The 22,974-nt window shown below is 40.7% G+C and overlaps 1 protein-coding gene across 2 annotated transcripts in view; it reads left to right on the top strand.

Moving 5' to 3' along the window:
* The window catches only part of LRP5 (LDL receptor related protein 5), a 164,473-nt gene that overhangs the window by 134,216 nt on the left and 7,283 nt on the right, over window positions 1–22,974 (top strand). The window contains exons 16-22 of one of the 2 annotated variants that reach the window (XM_054198037.1): window positions 3,771–3,980; window positions 6,870–6,995; window positions 9,936–10,172; window positions 13,617–13,727; window positions 17,116–17,361; window positions 19,792–19,931; window positions 22,541–22,638. In XM_054198037.1, the coding sequence (XP_054054012.1) occupies window positions 3,771–3,980; window positions 6,870–6,995; window positions 9,936–10,172; window positions 13,617–13,727; window positions 17,116–17,361; window positions 19,792–19,931; window positions 22,541–22,638 (1,168 nt within the window). The remainder of the gene's footprint in view (window positions 1–3,770; window positions 3,981–6,869; window positions 6,996–9,935; window positions 10,173–13,616; window positions 13,728–17,115; window positions 17,362–19,791; window positions 19,932–22,540; window positions 22,639–22,974) is intronic. The other variant, XM_054198038.1, reaches the window with a different exon arrangement.

The following is a 22,974-nucleotide window of genomic DNA, read 5'->3' on the forward strand; positions in this document are numbered from 1 at the left end:
ATCCTTTTTTCCCCTTGGATTTAACAGGCATGCAAGGTTGAGTCACAGCTGGCAGATGGGAGCGGGCAGGGGGCAAGTGCTTCTTGCTTATCACGTTGCAGGTTGGAAGACAGACTGTGTCCTTGCATAATACAGAGCAAAATGCTGAGGAGTCTGTTTAATATTGTTTTAGATCTAAACCTTGAATGAATAAGACCTGACAATAGGATTTAAGTAAACCGATACGTGAACAAATCAGCAGCTAGGCCATCACATGCTGGTAGTTGTATCCTGTGATTGCAGTCTCCTTTGTATGCATTCTTCCTTTTCGTGACATTAAAACTCCATGTAAGGTTATATTTCCATACTTGATGCATGTTTTAATCCAATTCTTTGTGTCTTTTTACAGAGAAGACTAAACTTTCTCCGGTTAATATTGAACCAAAGCTTTTAGTGCACATTTATTTGATTCACAGCTAAAGAATCAAACCCTATAACTAAGATAAAAGCAGGGGAAAGATACAGGATTAAAAGAAAACAATGTTTATTAGCTAGAAGATATGTATCATGTAGCCAGAAGACTATTGATTGTATTTGATCTAGCTGAGCTCACTGTCATTTGATTCACTGAACTGTTGATTTTTTAAATGAGTTAACCGCGTGTTTTTATTTTAAAATATTTTGCAGTCTTGCAGCACAACTTTAGAAAAAATATGACAGCCAAAGTTACATTGCTTGAATTAGTTCCTCTAAAAAGTATTTTCTGAGCAAAATATTTTAAAATGGGCACATATTAGCAAAAGGATTTTAGCGTAAACTGAAGCTGCTGAATAAATTGGACCCAAATTGTGTATAGCATCCTTCATGGCAATTTGTCTAGTCTAGACAACCTTATTCCCTTTTAGGCTTGGAGAGATGACGTGATTATGGGGGTTTCTGAAGCTTGCAGTACACCCTGATTACAGCATCCTGCTAAATCAAGGAATAACTTCAGGTGTCCAATGCCCAGCTTCCAGAGAGGGACGAAAGAGCTATAAACCTGTCTAACAGTTTTCTCTATGAGATTCTTGAATTTTTTTCTTTGGAGTTGTTGATGCTTTTTAGACGTTCATAAACTATTTGCAAATAACTTGTCTGCCACACCAGTCAACTAAAAAGTAGTGTTGTACATTATTGTTGAAGTGACAGGAAAAGCTATGAAATGGTTGCAGTGAAAACATAATTTGTTTTCAATTAGACTTCAAATAGCGGAATTGTGTCCTTCCAGCTTGCTGTTCTTTACGTTTAACTATTGATTTCCATCTTGAAAAGACTACATATCTGTTTCATTCTAGGAATCAAAGTATTTAATTACTATGGAAATTGGACACTTCTTTACTTGTAACATGTTTTCTCTTCTTTTTTCTAACAATATCTGTTGAAAATATCCTTTTGTTTGTTCAGATAGAGTTTTTCGTTTTGATCATTCTTCTAAACAACAATTTAATGGTGTCATCCAATGCTATAGGTGCCCTTTGCCTCTCCTTTTAAAAGTATTCATTAGTAATTTGGACAGTTGTTTACTTAAGATCAAATCCAACTTAATTATAGTATAGATTAATCACCTTACGCGTGCTATCTCCAGCACCTTCCCAAACCACCCATGTTCAGCTTTTTGCAGATGAGGGAGAAAAAAGATGATGCTTGATGTACACCCCCAAAAACTGTATCCTGTTTTAGGCCTGGATTTGGGAGACTGTTCAAACAGTCTAGGATTCTAGCAGGACTGCTGTCTTGCAAGCGTCACCTGACACCTCATGAAGGATGCCTTCAGGATATCCTTCAGGAAACCAGCTTGCCTTTTACATCTAAATGGATGAGCAATTTAACACTTAAAAAAGTCAAGAATGTTGAAGGAGTTTGCTTTATATCAAACTGAAATGAGGCTTTCCTATTCTTGTGGTATCTTGAATGCAGCTGACAAGTGTGCTTTTGGGTCAAAATGTGAGACTTAGTCTGGCAGAAGGACAGCCGTCTTTGAAAATCCGGTGACACTGAAGTTCATAGGAGCTAAGGGTGCTCAGCAGGATGGAGGGCAGATGAACAAAGTGCCCTGTGCTTTGTTCACCGAGAACCTTCTTCTGTCAAAATGTTTCCTAGTATTTCTAAATTTTCTTTCTAATGTTCTAAAAGAACATCTCAGGAACTGCACTGCTTGAGAGTAGTACTAAGGGTCAGGTTTAGTGCCCATTTAGTGAAATTAGTGCAGGTGCATCTCTTCTGTTCTTGTACTCTTTTGAAGAGTAAAACCCGGTGGTACGTTGGAAATGTGTACAATAATAGACACGTCAGCCTCCACCCAGGACTGTACTGTCACATACAGTTCGTGCAGGTTTCTTCGGAAAATGAAATGAAACAAAGACGTCTTCCTCATGGGTTTGGAAACAAAAGAAATTCAGGGCTAAAGAACTAAACCCCCTCCCCAATTCCAAGTCCAAGAATTTCTGATGTCTCTACAACTAAATTTGATTTGAATGCACACTGTTTCTCAGTGACAGTCAAGTAAGAGTCATTGCAGGCAATAATTTTATGTGCAAAACTAATAGAATCTGTAATTGAAATAAACGTTACATTCTTATGCTTGGCTGAGCTCTATGTAATTTATGCAGCAAATTAGTTGAATCCAGTGGTCATAGCATTTTTATTATGTATCCAGATTCTCTGATCTCTTTTTGTGTAGATATTAAAAATGTCTATTTTTTACATGCAAGCAGACATAAGGTCTTTATTCCAAAATGAAATACAAGAGCAGAAGAAGCACCAAGTTGTGATTCTCTTTTGATTCCTTATCTTTAAAATCAAATATATCCAGTATACGTAGGCATACACAGCCTGAAAATGGTTTCTGTGAATTAACAGAATAATTTGGAATCTCTTGTTCACCCTAGACAGCAAAACAAAAGCAACACTTAAATGCCACTAAGTGTAGGGCAGCACACAGTGGAAGACTGCAAGCAATTGAAGTTAAAAGCGGTCATAAGTGCATTTGTACTTATACTGGTTTTCACATGTTGGCTGAGAGCAGATTTTTACACGTTTCTGTAGAGCAGAAAACCTGAGCATTTCACAGTGTTCCTGTTTAAGAGCATATTGAGATACTTGGAGCTTGGGTTTTCTGGTTGGTTACTGAACTAAAAAGAGAAGATGAAGGAAGAAGTGTGGCTGTTAGAATATGAGCTTCTCTTTCATGACCATATCTCTGTGGTTGTGATACAGCATATGACAGGGTTTGTGTACTTGCTTCTGCCTTTGCATGATGAACGTGTTTTATTTGAGTAACGGCAGCAAAGCTAATAGGTTGTATTTCACTCTTGCTTGTAGATTGCAACAAAGGGTACAGCTTGGTGTGTGAATGTATTGTAAAAATTTTGGCCCAAGAGCCGAGTCTGTATCGGTGACACAGGCTTTTAGGGACTGTACACATATAACAAAGCACGTCAACGTGAGGCTGATCATGGCTGGCTGACCAGCCAGCGTATGAAAGGATGAGCTGTGTTTCATGTTGTATCTGCTTGCCCTCATAATATGACAACTGGTCGCATTTACCTGAGGTGAGGCTGAACAAGCAGAGCCTTGGTCTGCATAGGCAGGTAAAGACAATGTCTGTATAGATAACTATTTTCAGCGTTTGGTTTGCTTTGCTTTGCTTTGCTTTGCTTTGCTTCGGTTTTAGTTGGTTTTTTTTTTTTTTTTTAAGATATGAGTTAAAAGTCAACTGGTGTAAAACTAGTCTTTGTTTTTGTTGATCTCAGGTGCTAACCGCGTGACCCTGGAGGACTCCAACATCCTTCAGCCAATGGGACTCACTGTGCTGGGGAATCACTTATATTGGATCGATCGTCAGCAGCAGATGATTGAGAGGGTGGAGAAAGTGAACGGGTACAAAAGGACTAGAATTCAAGGCCGAATTGCTCACCTGACAGGCATTCATGCTGTGGAAGAGCTTGATATGGAGGAATTCTGTAAGTTTGTTTCAATATCTGATGTCTCTCAGTCTTGGTCACTGTCTCTCAAGTCCTTATCCAGCTGAATATTGTAATAAAGTTGGCCAGTGGTCTTCAAGTAAGCCATGGAGTGCTTTCGACTTGGCCAGTCGGGATCCTAGAAAAGGAGGAGAAACAAGTTCCTTGTTCTTCTCCAGAGGAGTATTTCTGCACAACTAGAATATGTGATTTCATGACGCTTAGTTACTGCTTTGTGCAAGCTCATATGATACTGAGTTTACTCTAAAAGCTACTTATAATTATGGCCGTTAATTTTTTAAGTACAACCAAATAATAAGAATTGGAAAAATCTTTTAAAAGAAAGAAAAGGATTGTACTTGCCTTTTCTCCAGTGGTTTCTGACGTCTGTGTAAAGCACGACTGGTTTGACTCAGCACGAATGATGATTTAAAGTCCTCCAGTGAGGGAGGGAGAATGGGCAGGAAGCTCCTGTAATGAATTATTGTGGATATGGAATTTCTTTTCCATCAGAGGTGGAGCCATTTTAGGTGCACTCTTCTGAAAGGGGTCATGCATGCAGGACCTTCTTTTTCTGGACTGGTGGTCCAAGTTCCTGTGGTCTGAGGGAGAGTGCAGAAACCTCTTAAAGTAGTCACTCCTCAGAATGACAACTTCCAGCTGCTACTGCTTAACAGGAATATAAAAGAGAATATAAAGGCAGAAACAAGATGTGGGAAACAGAGGGCTAATGCCAATGGCCTCTTTAAACTTTGTTGCCTGTGATGGGTTCTCTTACATAGGGAGGGTACGTTTGCATATAATGCTTTAATTTTCAGAAGAAATTACTCCACAACCCTCTGTGCCACATACATTGATTTCTGTGATAGCTGAAAGTATTTTCAAACTTGCTGTTACGGTTTGAAAACCCATAACAATTTATTGTCATTAATTATTCTATCACCTGATGACCTCTCCCCACCCAGGAAGGGGAATTGGGGAAAGCAAGGAAACACGAGGGTTGAAATATAGATAAATTTAGTAGGATAAGACTCAGTATTTAACAATAATACTAAAGAAGCAGTATTGATCCCAATACTAATATAAGATGTACAGTAATTATACCCAGCCAATTCTATCAGCAGGAAGCTGTGCGCTGCCGGCAGGGACAACAAATGTTGGACACTGCGAGTGCAACAGCTTCAGGAGGAAGGGAAGGGCTCAGGGGTCCAGCACGGGGGCAAGAAGTTCTCTGGATTGCGGCCATCAAGGGAGAGAGCAAACTATGCAGCAAACTTTCTAATTTATATTGAATGTGATGTTAATAGCATAAAATAATCCTGTTAGGCGGCCTGGGTCAAGTGCCCAGACCTCGCTCCTCCTCATCCCTGCACCTGACAAAGCTCGAAAACACCGAGACCTTGAATCCCACATAGCCTAGCTGGCTAGAAAGTAAATATTTTCAGGAATTCAGACACTAGGATCTTCTAAAAGTGCAGTTTCCCAAGCATTAGAAGAGAAATTAGTCCTGTGTTGCTCAAACCAAGACACTTGCCTATGTGGGTAAGCTGTAACAAACACGGTAGCATCAGTATTTAAACCGTAGTAGATTCTTTGTGCTAATCCTCATCCAGATGTCCTTTTTCCTTTTACAATACTCAAGTTTTCCTTCTGTGCCATTTCTCATATTCTTAGTGTACTTCAAAGGTAATAATGATGCAGAAAAAAATTTTTCTTTAATTCTCAGCACTGTTAAAAGATTACTTTACATCCCACGTGGGTTTTTTTAAAATGTTTATTTTTTATGGCAAGAGTACTGTTTCTTCTGTACTGTTTCTTCTAAGTCACGCTAAAAAGAATCACTTTTTGCAGCTGAAAACTGTCCTACATAGGTGACTTCTGTTACAACAGGGGAGTAAAAATACATATACACAAGTATATACGCATGCACTTTCTCTGCTAGCAACCCATGTCTCGAACAGTAATGTCTCCAACACTGGATTAAATTAATGGATTTGTTAAAGGCAAAAGCAGGTTGCTGAGAAGCCTGAACAGATGGAAAACAACTTCGGCACAGAAATTATGATATCTATACCATTTCTTCCCCGTGGAAGTTTTTGGTCCTTACTAGCAGTAAAGAACGCATTGCTCAGCAGCGTCACAAATAACACAGGCTGTAGCCCCACAGATCGCTCCAGCAGATGCTCAGCCGTCAGCTCGAATGAGCAGGCAGGAGACCGGGTCTCTGCTGACTCTGTTGGGCTGGGGTCCTCAGACAGTGACCTTACTTCTCTGTGCCTGTTTCTTACCCACCTAATGCTCATTTACAGTGATTCTATTAGGAGCTCTCAGGTACTCAGTGCTTCTGGGTAACTGATTTGGGAATAAAACCGTGTAGCTTCCTGTCTTTAAAAATAATAAAAAAAAACCACCTGTGTGTGCTTATATTGCAGTTTTGTGAGTAACAGGGAAGCGGAGGGGCTAGATATTAAGAGCTCTTTAAGATTAAAGGAGAATTCCTGAGGGGTTTGGGGGTTGGTATTCTGTAGCAACGTATGTTAATATGGCTACCTTAGAAATGCAGGTGGGACGTCTAGATATGCTGTAAATGCAGCCTTCTCAAACCTGCCTTCTCATTCCTCTTCACCTGAGCGCCCGAGTTCTTTTCAGGAGTCCTTTAAAGGTTTCCACATCACCGTGACTGTGAGAAACACAATCCTTACGAAGTAGTAAATCAGCTTTTGAGCACTGAACTGAAAAATCCTGCATTTATCTTCCTGTTAATTTGTAGCGAAATCTTGGTTACTTAAACAGAAGTGGTCTGCAAGTGTTTTTGGGAGTTTGCCCTAGCTAGGAGTAGTTACAATTTCTTTTATGCTATCTAATACTCTTTCCTGTGTGTTTCTCCAGCTGCACATCCATGCTCCCGTGACAACGGTGGGTGTTCACACATCTGCATCGCCAAAGGGGATGGGACTCCACGATGTTCGTGCCCTGAGCACCTTGTGCTCCTACAGAATCTCTTAACATGTGGAGGTGAGTCATGTTTAACAGTCATGAGCAACATTTTATATCAGAAAAGATAAGGGTTGAGGTTGCATTCCAGTCCAAAATGTGGATTTACACACAGTGTTTTCCTACACATGGTGTGTTGCATCGTGTTAAATTGGCCTTTGATTCTCCTACCAACTGCTTTCTGCTTCAGTTTTGGGACACGTGTGACACTTCGTTGTAAGCGGAATATTCCTGTTTGACCTTAAAATACATACACCCTCTACTGAGATTTTTATAATTTTATGATGTGACAGGTTTGTGCTTTAAACAAATGCTTGTAAGATGATGTTGCGTCAACCCGTGATTACCTAGCAGCGTATGATTCCCACAGTGTGATACTCCAGTCTTTCAAATGAATTTGGCCTCGTAACACGAAACACTGTACTGTCGAGTTATGAAATGTAGGCCAAAAGCTCCATTCCAGTCCTTTTTATTAAGGTTGCTCTCCTCTTTCCACGTGGCAGACTTCATTTAGACTTCCCTTTCACAATCCCAGGATTTTTGAAAATGGTAACATAACACTTGCAGCAGGGATTAAAAACAAAACAACAAAAAAACATTGTTTCTTTTTGGGAGTCATCATGTCTTAAATCATTCGGCTCTCTTGGTCCTTGTGACTTCTTTTTATGTATTCATCTTGCTGTGGATTTCATTTTCTGGCTGAACTCTGACCTCCCATGGGACAGTCTTTTCCATTATAAACGGTTTTCTTTTCCATGACCACAACACGCTATGTGGTTTTAGAGCAGTGGTGATTACATCTGCGGAGGGGGTGGAATCAATCTACTTCCATTTCTTGCTGTACTGTTGTTGCGCAACGTAGGCAATGAGAGATTCTGCCATCCCACTCCTTTGTTGTCTTCAGCTTTAAATCTAAAAATTAAGGGGCCTCTATTTCAGCATCTTGTTTTTTTATTCTAATCCTCACCTAAGCCTGCAACAACTTTTTAACCTATCTTGTCTGCTGTAGCAGCAGCCAATAGCCAGTATTTCAAAATAGATTAATAGCTATTTTGTCTGGAGAACATTTGCCCATGTACCCTTATGAATGCTCTTGACGAGTTTTTAAATGCGAGCTTGTGTCAGCTGAGTGCAACCGTAATGCAACATTAAATATGGCTCTAAATGCAGGAGCAGTAATCTGTTGAATTATCTAAACAGCGCACCTATATCAAAATTTAATTCAAGAATTATCTTAATATGTGCATCTGGCATCTTTATCTTACCTACAGCTGTCAGGTCACTGGCTACATTTGTAATTCTCAGATTGCTACACCAAATACTCATAAATCAGAAACTTAAAAATCATAAAATTTTCAAAAAATCAAATGCATTTGGATTTTTATTTGCATTTTGTTTTTCAAGCTCTTGACTATACTTGAGTCTCGTTCTCGAACATTTCTCCCTAATGAAGAAATTAAGAATGTAATTGCATGGATCTAGGATCTGTAACACCACCCTCAGGAGAAAAATACTCATCCAAAAGTCTTGTCGTTGGTTACAACTGAGAAGCTTTCCTTACGCTGGGTTCTCTGTGAAGTCCATTCCTGAGCCTGAATGTTAATAAAAGCTGATTGGGTTTCCAGAGGAGTGTTACCATCCAGTGTCAGAGCACCCCTCTGGCTTGCCCGATGTTGTTCACAGACAGGGTACGACGTGGTACTCTGTTAATCCAAGTGGTAAAACGTCTACTTAGAGCATTAGCTGGCCACACTTGCTGTGGGGGCTAGTTACTGCCTCTGTTAACTGATTTAATTACGTCACAGGGATTTGACCCAGCAGCTTTGGAAATCAGTGGAAAGGTATCTGTTTGCTGCAGCGGTGTTTTGAGATGGCCCCCTCATTTTGAACATAACTAACTGCTACTGATGGGGATGCTACTAACTGAAGGGACTTACACATCGACTGTTTCTTTCATCGATACTGATGGTGAAAAAGTGTGTGATTTGCTGTATGTAAGAATTAGAAGCATTTTTTTGCAATACATTCTTTATCTGGATTGTCTTTTGACATTCTGAAGAAAGCAACTACGAATGCCTTATTACAGCATAATTGTTGCACCTCTACATGAGGTTGTAGCTGCTGCTTCATGCTATCGATGTGTGATTGCAACCTGAGCAGCAGTATGGAAGTGGAATGGATCGATGCCAGGATCTTGGGGTCCACGAAAAGTCAGATTTGAAGGAAGTCCTAGCTTTGTTAGGTCCAGCAAACATAAAAATGGCTGCGCACAAGGTCCAGGGTTCTGTCTGCGACCATAGTGAAAGAACGTAAGATCAGGGCAGGCCTACAGTGCTCCTCAGACTACTCTCTGAACCTCCACTGACCTGCAGCCCAGAGACTTTCTAGCAAGAGGATTTAGCTTAATGTTTAACAGGCCTTTACAGATATTTTTTCCCCATTCATATTTTTCAATCCGTATTTGACTCGGAAATTTGTTTGTGGAGAAACCACAGGAAAAATAGAGAAACAGATATTGTGAAAGCAGATGTTCTATGTTTTAGGGGTATGCATTGCCAATTAACCCAATGTGCCAGGTTTTTTTATGAAGAATTGTTCCAGGCTGATATAATTGCAGGGATTAGAATTGTGTAGAATGTGCTTTGCAGTCAGAAATTGAGTATTCATTTGAATTTATGTGTATGACAGTGTCTTCCAAAAGGTGGCTGTTAGAGCCAAAGTAAGTATTTGTAGTTCCTGTCCTTAGTTCAGTGCTCACATGCTAGAGCAAGTTTCTTCAATCAGCATGCATCCAGTTTTTGTTATGAAGTTGGCAAAATCTCATTCCCTATGCAAAATCATGTTTTCGTCTTTGCTGGAATCTTAATATTGTCACAGAAGAACTTCAGTCCGTCACATTTTTACTCTGTTGCGAGGGCTAAAATTGAGTATACAAATGGGATTTGTTTTCTCTTTCTCCAGAACCTCCAACTTGTTCCCCAGACCAGTTTACCTGTGCAACTGGAGAGATCGACTGTATCCCAATGGCATGGCGGTGTGATGGATTTCCAGAGTGTGATGACCAGAGTGATGAAGATAGTTGCCCCATATGCTCTGCATCCCAGTTCCAGTGTGAGAAAGGACAGTGTATTGATGCACACTTGCGGTGTAATGGAGAAATTGACTGCCAAGATAAATCAGATGAAGCAGATTGTGATAGTAAGATTAATTTTCCCAAACTCATGGGTCTAACATAAGCATCCATTTGGGATTCTAACAGTTCTTTTTATATATATATATATATATGAATTTTAGTTTCAAATGGTGAAAAACAGCCTTAACCATAAGCCTAACTAAGCTATCCACTGATTCTGTCTTTATTTCCCTCTTTCTTACTCTGTTGTTCAAATTAAACTTCTCTGTAGCTACATAAATTGTTGACCATGTAACTATAGATATGGGGGAGGTTGGGGAGGAGAGTATCTTTAATCCATATTAAGAATGAAAACAGGAAAGAAACTGGCGGAGCATACTTTTTTTTGCTGCATAAATACCATTTTGACTTCCACTGTTTCCACTGTGTCTACTTCACCTTCAGACAGTGGTCACTGCAAGGTGCCACAGGGAGGAAGAGGTGGACTTAAACCTGTGGCTGAATTGGCTGTTCTGAGAGTTCGGTTTTAGCAAGCTGATGCTTGTAATCCTGGATGTATCTTTCTATGAGAAATCTGTGGAACAACATCCAAGGAACTCTTGCAGCTAGAGCTGCTTTGTATGCAGTCAGTTGTAGGATGTGGGTCCAAGAGAGAAACATGGACAGGTGCATTTGTATCATCCCTTGGTTGATGGGACAACGTGCATGTTCTGTCTTTAGGACCAAGCGATAGCTGAAACAGACACTTGACTATGAGCTGGCACCATGGCATCTTATTATTATACAAAATTTCAGGAGCCTATACAGTAGCATCGCTCTTGCCCTGTGAAGCCTCAGGACCCTTGGCTCTACCCACTCAGTGGCTAACCATTGCCACTGGGTGTCATGATTTGGGCTGGACTCGCCAATGACAAGATGACAGATGCTCTCCCCCACCTCTCGCTCCAAGGAGAGGAAGAAGAGAGATAAGAGAGATTTATGAGTTTAGAAAAAACTGAACTACTTTAATGAAATATTAATAATATAATAAAAAGGAAAATACTGAAATAGATACTATATATGCATACAAAACCGTACCAAGTTCCCAGGAAGATGTCACCGGCAGGCACTGGGGAAGTTCCAGACAGGATGGATGAGAACTGGATTCCAGAACACACTGATCGGGATCAAAAGCAGACAGGGTCTTCCTCAGACGTCAGTCATTGCCCCAAACCAGGACGCTGGGCCAGCAGAGTGGATTTTTTTGGATTTGCAGTGTCTTCTGTAACTCTGATACCGGACACCAGAACATCAGTGCCTTCTTTGCAAACAGGTTCCTGTCTTTCTTGTGGGAGGTGATGCTTACTACCTGTACTGCTTCATCAAGAGGCTCTGCTTTGTCCACCATGGAGCCCATATGCAGTGTAACGCTGCCGTTACCCACACACGGTCAAAGTGCAATGTGCATTTGGTCATCTCCCTGTGAAATGGTGGGCACTGCTAAGCAAACTTAATGCCAATGTTCCTAGTACTGTGTGAACTGTAGGCACCTGCCTTGCCCTGCACAGCCCCTTTGAGGGCACAGATGAGCTTTAACATCTAGTCTAGAATAGTTGAAGACATGTTTCTTCAGCAGTTGAGTACTGAGTGGTTGTATCCCTAGTCTTCTGCGAGCACTTGGGCCACCCATGGTTAGACTTCTGTCCAGGATGCTGTCTGACTCTTCCCTAGAAGGGCTATGAACGTACGCAGTGTCCAGGAGGAGGGAGGGAGATGTGGCAAACATGGCCTCTATAGTCCTCAGGAATCTTTACAGGCCAAGGCCAAAGTTCCTAAGAAAAATAAAACCCCTAGGCCTTTCTCATCCCTTAGCATGTGTCAGCCTATAACCCACTGTGTTGGGGGAAGGGAAGGTGGTATATAGTACGTTCTTGTTCTTTAGGTGAGGTTTATTAAGGTGGTGACGCTAACTGGGCTTAACAGAACTTTTCTACTATGCCTTACGCATCAGAGGAATTGCCTTCTGGTCAGAGCAGTGGCAATCACTGTCTTTCCATAGATCTAAGTTCAATGCCTTGATTCTGTCAGAAGCTGCTTCTCCTGTCCCCTGGTTTCCCAAGGCATGCTTTTGAAGAGTTGAATCTGAAGCATTGGCTCTGGGGTTGCAGACTATGACTGGAAGTGGACAAATAAACATCCCTGGATACGTTCGTGGTTCTTATTCCACATCTTCAAGACTATGACTTTCATCTTCTTGAATTTACCGTGGCACTGCTAGCTGGTCCTCTCATACCCAGTGGAAGTCAGAAGGTTAACAATCTTTTGATACTGCAACTGGATTACCATGCCACTGAAGAACCTTCATCTCCTGGACAACACAGGTTCAGTGTGCCGAGTTGTCCATTGTTGGATCAAGAAGAAATAAGGAGTCCAACAAGGCAGGACAGCAAGAGAAAACAAGGCATCTAAGAAGGGAAAGGATATTAAGACAGAAATCTTGATGAAAAACAAAGGAGCAGCAGACAGTTGCAAGAATAAGTAGAGGGCTGGCAGTCATTGCCAAATAGGAAAGTGCTCGCTTGCTCACTTGGCCCTTCTCGTAATGCAAGAACCTAAGTGGTGTGGTGGGAGCTCTAGATGCTTTTAGAGCCTACTATAAACATGTGTGTGTGTTATATGCACTGTAGGACCTTGTGGAACCGCATCCAGCTTACTAGGGGCGTAACAATCCAAATCGGGAGCTGCTGCATTTGGAGCTTCTAGCTAATAATAATTTAGTTCTCTTAGACAAGAACTGCTCTGCAAACTGGACCGTGGCAAAGTATGTATGGCTGTTCAGGAGGTCCATTTCACAGCACCACCAGTGCTGTGATACAAAACATGAACGTGGATCTTCTCCTCCAGAAGGAAAGAATCTTTCCTCTTTTTACATTAAACAACCTATACTGTGAACCTAGCAGGATTGCTGGTTACTAGCCCTCGTAAAACAGTATCTTTACTGATGATTTAAAATGCTTTGACTCGACAGAGATTCCAAAGATAATTAAGTTTTTTTTTGCTGAAACAGGCTTCTGCATATAGGTAAGAAATTTAGTAGTTATTTAGCAAGGTTATATTGTACAGGGCTACATAGGATAGCATAGACTATATAAGGCTTTATAATATGCCAAGTTACTACATTTTTGTTAACATGTCAGATGATTGGCTTCACTTTGTTAGTTATTGTAGGAGATTCTTGCTGATCTGATCCTAGTTTTGCCCTAGCAGGACCAATTCGACAAAGGATGGGGAGTTACTGGGATCCGAATTTCATTTTAGCCCCACTGAGTAGGATGTATAACAACAAGAAGGAAGAATCAGAGACGTGCAGACTTGCATTTTACCCACAGCAGCAAAGCAGGTGTTCTAGTGCCTATCTGGTCATAATATAAAATGCAATGCATCTTCATGTCTTACTTCTTTTGGTTTTCTTAAGATGCTCAGATGCTCCCATACAAGTAGTACTTAATCTTTTCTTTCTTTCTGTGCAGCAATTTGTCTACCCAATCAGTTTCGATGTGCAAGCGGCCAGTGCATCCTCCTGAAGCAACAGTGTGACTCCTTTCCAGATTGCCTTGACGGTTCTGATGAGCTGATGTGTGGTGAGATGTCTTTCCTTGAGATTCAAGCGCTGTATTCAGGCGTAATGTCCTACATCCCTATGCAGAGCCCCAGTCTTTGCATAGCAAGATTCTTTCAGGGAAGCCCAGTGAATCTTGGCCAGATACTCTCACAGCTGTATTTGGCTGCTTTTCCTTTGGACTGGGCAGCAAAAGAGTGTGAGCTTGCAGCATGGTGTAGCAAGTCTGTAATGCTGTTATTCTAAGTAATGCAGGAACAGCAGTAATGAAGATGAACTGAAATCCCAACGTTACTGCAAGCTAGTTCTAAAATGTTGTGTGGGATACAACACGGCCTTGTTTAAACAGGCCTTCAGATCTATACACAGGGGGACCTGATTCTACTCTCCTCGGATAGTAGAGTAGAGCTGCTCTACCTGCAGAGATAGCTTGGAGAGCTGCTGCCGTTCTTGGGGTGGCTTTTAAAAATGTGCATCCCTATCCACTGCAAGTACAGGGTCAAGCTGAAGGCTAATTATGTGGAGGAACTAGCATGCAGTAAGCAAGTGTCTACATGTGACTACAAGCTGGTCTCTTACAGTGCAGGTAGGAAAAGAATATAAGGAGAGACCTTTCCCTTTGCTGGAGAAAATGTTACTTTGAATTGTCACGGCAGTAGGTACATACAAGTTACAGGCATGCTAACAGCAGTTGCTGTATTAGTCCGTAGCTGAGTCTGTTATTTTGTAGTCTGAAGCGGACAGTAAAATTCGCTCACTTATGCTTTGCTCGCAACTTCCCTCTTCTTGCACCATTGGGGTGACTAGTGCATGAAGTTTTCAGGGAATGGGGCAGATAAAGGGAGCGTTTCTGACCCTCTGCTGTGCTCTCATGAGACCCCACCTGAAGTATTGTGTCCAGCTCTGGGACCCCCAACATAAGAAGGACATGGACCTGTTGGAGTGCGTCCCGAGGAGGGCCACAAAGATGATCAGGGGGCTGGAGCACCTCTCCTATGGGGACAGGCTGAGAGAGTTGGGGTTGTTTAGCCTGGAGAAGAGAAGGCTCTGGGGAGACCTTATAGCAGCCTTTCAGTACCTAAATGGCGCCTACAGGAAAGATAAGGGGGGACTCTTTATCAGGGAGTGTAGTGATATGATGGGGGTTAATGGTTTTAAACAGCAAGAGTGTAGATTTAGATGAGATATTAGGAAGAAATTCTTTACTGTGAGGGTGGTGAGGCAGTGGAACAGGCTGCCCAGGGAAGTTGTGGCTGCCCCATCCCTGGAAGTGTTCAAGGCCAGGCTGGATGGGGCTCTGAGCAGCCTGGTCTAGTGGGAGGTGTCCCTGCCCATGGCAGGGGGGGTTGTAACTACATGATCTTTAAGATCCCTTCCAACTCTAACCATTCTATGATTTAGTAGCTCACGAGTGGTTAAGCAAAATAGTTGCAACATAGCCTTTTAGAACAAAAGCAAATAAATGTGCTGATCTGTCAGTAATTTGTTCTGAACAAATGCCTTGTGTTGGGTTTGTGTAAAGAAATGCTGCACTTTGCTTTGTTACATTGCCTATAGGACCTTGCTAATTGCAAAGTTTTTAATATCTTAGAGTTTTGTCAGGTTTTGAAGCCCCATTTGTCAGAAGCTGTGCCGCTGCTGGGATGAGAGGAAGGATCACCACGTCTGGTCAGGGTATCCTTGTTCCTTCCTTCCATCCTCACAGTGGGTGCAGCAAAGAAAAGTGTATTTCATGAGCAAGAGTGGTGAAAGAATTCCAAATGGTGAATAGAAGAAAAGGCTAAAAGAATGGCAAAAAAAATATGTTTATCTCTCCTGTTGGACATTTCAGACTGAAGACACTTCTCATGCTTCTCCCACAATTTCCATTTATCTTTCAGCTCTCATCCAGTTCCCCCAATTCCCTGGATAATGTAAATAATGTAAAGCCACTTCTTCCTTTTCTTTTTTTTTTTTTTTTTTTTAGTCTATTTTCACAAACATTTGTGCTGCTAAGTTAATGCACTTGTTTCCTGTTTGCACTTTGGGTCCAGTCCTGCAATTAGGTCTTAACTGATTTAAATGTGTCTTTACGTAGACAGAAGACTGTCTTCTCTGGAGTCTCTTTGTGGAACAAAGGTGGTTTCTTGCTTGACTGAGGGAAAGAACTCAAGTAGGGAATAAAAATGATTGCTGCTTTCTAGATAAGGATCTTGCATTCAAAAGAAGCTAGGTTTAACAAAAATGAGAATTGTGTGGTTTAAATTAGCTAGAATATGTTTTAATTTTGGCTTTACTTTTTTTCTGATATCATACCTGAAATAATCTGACTCTTTGAAAGTTAGGGCTGTAGCTGACATAAAAGCTGTCATGCACTAATAAGTGTGAAAAGTAGATAAAGACTTTAAGACAGAAATTAATTCTTGATGCTGAGCTGTTAAGAGTTTTTTGGTAGATCTTTGTATTTCCTTTATGTTCCTTCTCAAATTTCAGTTGTTTTTCCCCAGAACCACTGGGGAAAAATTTTATGAAGTGAAGGCGTGAATCTTACATGAACCATTTCGCTTCTTACAACTTTATTAAGGGGGGAAGGGGTCTGTAGTTTGATCTGAACATGTAAAATTGATAGATTTTGGACCAGTTTTTTTGATTTTTTCGCTTTATGAATAAATATATTTGTGTACGTAAAAAAATAAGATTATAAATGTTGTGTGAATCACGTGGCAAAATCATTTTCACTGAAGCAAGTCACATATGCAAAAAACATAGAGGTCCCAGGTTTATTTGGCAAGAATTTTGAATGTGTTACCCATAGTCAGAGGGAGATGCCATTGAGCTCCTCTCAAATTTTGCAGCAGTTTTTATTATTTAACATTGGGCTTATATAGGAGAAAAAGAAATAAGTAGAAAGTATTTGAGGTATTCTGGATTGTGTTTTCTTTCCAATTTGTAAGGGTTTTTTTGGAGAGCAAGTCATATTTTAGGATGGAAAAGTGTTCTATTTTAAGGCCCATATTAGCTAGGAAGACATTCACTGCTTAATACATACGGTAGTTTTCCTACTGGTAAAATCTTTTAATTTTTTTATGTTATTGGCCAGCTCAAATGGCTTTTGAGAGAGCAGATTCCTCTCTGATTAAGGACTTCATGTATATAAGTAAACCTGTTACGAGATGAAATGCTAGACAGAAAGGAGAGTACCTTGCTAATACTGCCTTAAATACATGGAGGGGAAGAGGAGGCACGAAGTCTTGTGTGTTGAATCAGAATATATGGAGTTACGGATGCCTGGGTTTGATGCAGATAATTTGAAAGACACTGCCTGAATGACTGTGAGCTGACTGATTTGCTGCACAAGCTCCAGGCCAGCAAAATATATATTGCCCTGTCTCTAATGACCTCTTTTTTTTTTTTTTCTCCTCTTTTTCCAGAAAAAACAAAGCCAGCCTCAGATGAGTCACAGCCACACAGTAGTGCCATCGGTCCTGTCATTGGTATAATACTGTCACTTTTTGTCATGGGAGGAATGTACTTTGTTTGCCAACGAGTGGTGTGTCAGCGCTACGCTGGGCCCAACAGTCCTTTTCCACACGAGTATGTCAGTGGCACCCCTCACGTCCCTCTTAATTTTATTGCTCCAGGAAGTTCTCAACATGGCACTTTTACTGGTAAGGATGGTAAGGACCTTGCATCTAATCAGTACCATTACATTGTCTGGATTTGGGGTTTTAAAGGTTATGAAGAGTGCTAGATGCGGAGTTCTCAAAGAGCAGAAATTGGATGTTGTTGATCTGCTCGGTGGTTTTGGTACGAATCTGTCATTTGGATTAGATATGCAAAAACTATTAGATGCATTTCATTAGGCATCTTGCCAGATTTTCAAATGCAATTTTCGTGCTAGGCTGCATCTGCATAGGTATCTATCTTTTTGATAGAAAATCTACAGTATTTTGCCAGTGAAAACATCCTCTTTAAATAGTTCATTCTGGTGTATGTAATAAAGCCTGGGTTTTGCATAGTACTTCTCACCTAAGGCCTGCAAAACACTATGAAGAGTCGTGAACCATGTGCAATATTGAAAACTAAAAAAGCATGTGCCGTTCAGTGTTCTGGTGAGAGCCCTGTTGAGTTTTTCTTTGTTTCTTGTACTCAGATGTCCTTGTTTCTGTCCTGCCCGTTAAAGGTCTTTACACGGTTTTGTCCTGTCTGCTGCGGATAGATTGGGTTATTCCACAGTGGAAAGATGCAGAGGAAAGAAGGTGAAGCAGATTAGGTTACTATAATACAAAAAAGCAGGAGATAAATGTCCCTCCCCAAAGTTACACCAGCAAACGTGGAGGAACACAAGCAGTTTGGGTGTGTTTTTGTAGAATGGCTGCTCGTTGCCTCAAGTGTAATGAAGACATCCCCGTTGGTTTAGCCCATCTCTGAGACAGCTTTCCTGTTCGCTTTTGGACAAGTATTTATTCTCTCTGTGTCTCAGTCGTTCATCTGTAAAACAGCAAAGCTTCTCTACGTCGCAAAGGACTCAAAGCATCCATTCAGAGAAGTGCACGCAGCTATGATGCTGAGATCGAAGGAGGACTTGAAGTATACATAAAAGCTTCAGACATTCAGCTAATAGATAAGAACCCAGAAACCTCATATACACATCAAAGTAAACACTTAAATGATGTACCTCAAATTATTTTACAAATGTAAAATATACTTTTCATAGAGGAAGTAACAAATTCTTAACTACAAAGCCCTGAGAAGAAAGAATATATCTCTTCTTGTTATTCAGGAAGCTGGAAAGTAAATGTTCACCTGATAACCTGCCAGGCAGGGTCAGAATACAAGAAATCCATAGTTTGGAGTGCTTGGAGTCTGCTTTTCATTCCAGATGAAAATCAGATAGATGATAAAACAAATGAAAAGATGTAGCACTTCTTCATATTAAATAAGTTTTTGAGATGAGCTAATTGTTGTTTTCTTCTAGCCATGGCTTTGAAGATAGCTAGATGCAAGTTAGGTTTAGCCTTTCTCGCACTTCAATGACTATGGTCAGCTGTTCCTGCTTAAATTATGTTTTTATGGTTATCAAGAGATTTTTGTGGTAGGAAATAAAATTTGAGGATTAAATCATTGCAGGTGAAATCTTTGCAGTGGTGTTTTAAATTGGACTTTTTTAATTAAAGCAAGTATCAGTGTGTTTTGTCTGTATGTCTTTAGGTGCTAAACTTAAGATTTCATTTTGATTCTCATTCGTATTTTTTAGTTTTTTCTAATCCATATTGCCGTGACAAGTTACAACAGCTGAAAATATTACCATTGATTTTAATTCTAAAGAAAAGACATAGATTCCTAGTGTCGTGGCATTTCCAAAAAAGATAAATAGTCATGAATGATGATCATAAATAGAGTCACTCTGCTTGTAATAAATATTTCCTGCGTCCGAAAAATTTCTGAAACTTCCCAAACTAAACTCTTGCATCAGCACTGAATAGTCTGACAGGAAAAAGCTGGAAATGTATTGTCTGATTTAAGTGTACATGGAAGTAAAACAGATTGGAGAATGTTGTCTTCCCTTTTCCGGTCACTCAGGTTTCCTTCCTTTTGCCTCTGCTGATTTTCAGTTTAAGCAGTGATTTTTTTGCAGCAAATTTATTGAGTAAATTAATTTTTGCTGTTGTTCATGTACTTACAATTGAATTTCTTTGGATGTAAATGAAAACTTTGGAGGTCTCTAGCTTGTTTTTCTTGGGCAATGTATAATGGGTTTTTTTGCAAATGCCTGAGTTTGGTTAATTGGAAGATTTCTTAGTTGATGATTTGGGTGAAAAGTTTCGGTCAGCTGTTCTAGAGATTCCTTTCTCAGCAGAGTGTGGGAGCAGGTTGTGAGGAGTTCAGTGCTGCAGTAAGACTATAGGTGGTCTGGGGGTGAGATGTTTTCTTCACAAAATGTGTTGTTCCTTGTGATCCTGAAGTTTTTACATAAAACACTGTTCCCAAAGTGACAACCAGTAGCATTGCATGGGTTTGCCAAGCTGTGGATTTGTTTTCTGTTTTGCATTGGTAGATAAAATTGTGGTTTACTTAATGTTGTTTTCCTCTCTGTCTCACTGCAGGCATCTCTTGTGGAAAGTCCATGATTAGCTCCATGAGTCTCATGGGAGGAAGCAGTGGTGCCCCCTTATATGACAGAAACCATGTTACTGGAGCCTCTTCGAGTAGCTCATCAAGCACTAAAGCCACTTTCTACCCACAGGTATGTCTTGAAAATATACCTGTGAGTTAGGTATCTCCCACTTCCGAAGAAAAGGAAGATGAAAATTGGTGCTACTAAGTAGAATGTTAATAACATTTTTTCTTGGGTGTTACAGTCTGACACCCACTGAAGTTCACGAAAAGGCTTTGTTGTAGTCCATCAGGATTACACAATGCTATATAGTGTCCAAAATGTTTTGTTATTAGAATAATACTCAACGGGGTTGTTCCTTGGCACTTCTTCTTTCTTCACTCCCTTGGAGATGGTACCTCTTTGTTCTTTGTAAACTCTGATGTCAGTGGCCCAGTGACATTTTGCACTGCGTAACGCTGCAGGCACACAGGGAATAAAAAGACAAACAAGATGTGACAGGACTGGAATGCAAACCCATAAGGAACAAGCTTGGCTTGCTGTTTAGATAAAGCGTCGATTGTTGATTCAGAAAACCAACTGCATGCACGGGGAGAAAACATTGGTACCAGCAGAGCTTTCCTTGCTTGGTTTTTTTCAGCTGTATTTTAGCTCCATTTCTGGCTTTCAGCTGTTGGAAGTGACAGGTTTTTAGTCCCCGTATCAGTGTTTCATGAATTCAAATATGTATAGTATGTTTCTCTAAGAATATGTAAAAGAGACATACAGAGGTTACAGTTTGCCGGTATTTTGTCATATGATGGTTTTTTTCCTTAGTGCTTCTGAGCAATACATACATTCAGTCTTCTGTTCACGCAAGCTTGCGTTACCTTCTCGATGAAGCCATCAAGCAGCTAGTCACAGATAGCAGATACTTGGAACTTGGCAGCCCTCCTAATTTTGCTTGTCTCATGCTTCACCGGTGTCTCTGTAACACGCTGAACAATTTCATGCTAGTACCTGATTGATGATTGATGTGTCAGTGCCAAACTAGAAAGGGATGAACAGAAAAAACTTAGCTGAATTTATATTAAAAAAAATGTTACTTAAATAAATCTGGAAAGAGGAAAGAAGCCCAAGAGCTGATCTGCCTGTGCCATTCTATGGGATCTATGTTGGCCTAAAGATCAACTCTTCTGTTGGACTTCTGGTTTAATCTAATCTGGCTGTTACTGGGAATTCTTCTTTCACACTTTCCACTCCAGGCTATGTCAGCAGGGCCTGCAGGGATGATACCAGCTTTTCCTTCAGGAAAGGCATGCGGAATTCTTAGAAGGAACTGAAAGTAACTGAAGTTACTGCTTAATCCAAATATTTTGGTCAATTCTACCTAGTAGCTAATTACCCAGCTTTAGGTAAATAATAAAAAGAAGAGATCTGGGCATCTAGTTGTCTTGGCTTTTTTGTTTTGTTTTGTTTAACACATCTTAGGGGTACTAAGAGATGGTGCAGTGAATAGAGACTAGGAAAGAATTGATGTCACTGGAGTTATGTCAGTTTATACGTCTGAGAGCCTGGCTGACACTCTGCTGTATTTAATCTGAATGTGAAGTGGTGGTGTCGCAGCTCAGGGTGCCAGTAGGGGAGAATCCAGAAGTAGTATGGAGTGCTCCTCAAAGGAAGAGGATTTCTGGGAGATACTCTTGGGGCAATTACTCATCATTCCCCACAGCTGGCAATGCGTGGTGTTCAAGCTTGTCTGCCCTCACGTGAATCTGGATACAGGGCTTGTCAATATTAGTAACAACAAGCTCAACTCAATGGCCAGGGAATCGTTTTGCTAGACGCTGCACAGTGAAGACCAAAACAATGATCTCCACTCCAGTGATTTCACAGTATTATTATGAGAGAAGAGCAGAGGCAGAGGCAGGATGCTATCATGGTCACTGTGGCAGGCCATGGCTTGGCAGAATGCCCAGGACAGGCCGTGTACCAGATGCTCACATCAGTAGCAAGGCCCTACCATCAACAGCAATGCTGTAATTTTCCACCTTGGAAGGGATGAAGCGCTCTCCTCATTTTTAGGCCAAAGTCCTGCTGGCCATATCAGGGGTTCGGCTTCCTGCTAGGGAATCCGAAAGAATTATGAAGCATAATAAACTGTTTTCCTAGTGTGAGGGTTACCAGCAACTGTGTATAAGCATGCAGAGGCTAGTGCAGACTATAACTATTTGTTAGCTCTTAGGCCCTTCGCATTGTGAACTGTGCCAAAATGTTATGTTTACAGAATGGCAGTAAAAAGGAAGTATTCAGGGAAGGAGGAATTGTATTAGTTATAGTAAAGGAAGTTGGTCTCCTGACCCTACTATTGACTGGGACTATGTTTAGGGTCTGGGAGTGGAATAGACTTGTATTTCCCATTAGCATCTGTTGAGGATCATATCAGTCCTTGTGTCCAAGGAAGCGCACTGACATTCAGCAAAACTGGGTCTAATTTCCAGCTTTACCCGAGCCTTCCAGCATAACAACGGATGTGGCAAGGAAGAAAAGTTCTGTGCTTTGAGAACTTTGAAGCCCAGAGTAAAGTCTCCTAATGAACTTCGGTGATCTTAAAAAATGCTTAAACCCACCCAAGCAGCAAGGAGAGGAAACTAAAATAAGGATGAGTGACAGGGTGAAGGTATAAATAATATTTTCAAAACAAGTAGAGTTGTATAATTAACCCAAACTTTCGTGCTGTTTTTTCCTCTTCTTCCTAGATCTTGAACCCACCTCCTTCCCCAGCTACCGATCGCTCCCTGTATAATGCAGAGATGTTTTATTCCTCAAACATTCCTTCAACAACGAGATCTTACAGGTACAGCTCAAATAAAAAAGTTTGATAAATCTTCTGTTTATCTGTCCTTTAGTTTTGAATCTTAAGCAAAATGTTCTTGTTCAGGCTTTACCTTGTTGGAAAACCTTTCCCTGTCTTAATAAATGACCGTTGAAATGGAGGGGGTGCCAGTTTTGATGTTAAACATTGATTTAGCACCTTTCAATGCAGTGTCGCTGAGTAGTAATGCAATATATATAGGTTATACTGCTACGTAACAGTCACTTAGCATCCTGTATAGAGAAGGTTGGTGTTTTCTGTTCAGTTCCTCAAGCTTATCTTAAAACTCTTTGATGAACCAACCTATTTGTTAGGAAC

Source organism: Rissa tridactyla, chromosome 4 (assembly GCF_028500815.1).
Source record: "Rissa tridactyla isolate bRisTri1 chromosome 4, bRisTri1.patW.cur.20221130, whole genome shotgun sequence".
NCBI classification, from domain to species: Eukaryota; Metazoa; Chordata; class Aves; order Charadriiformes; family Laridae; genus Rissa; species Rissa tridactyla.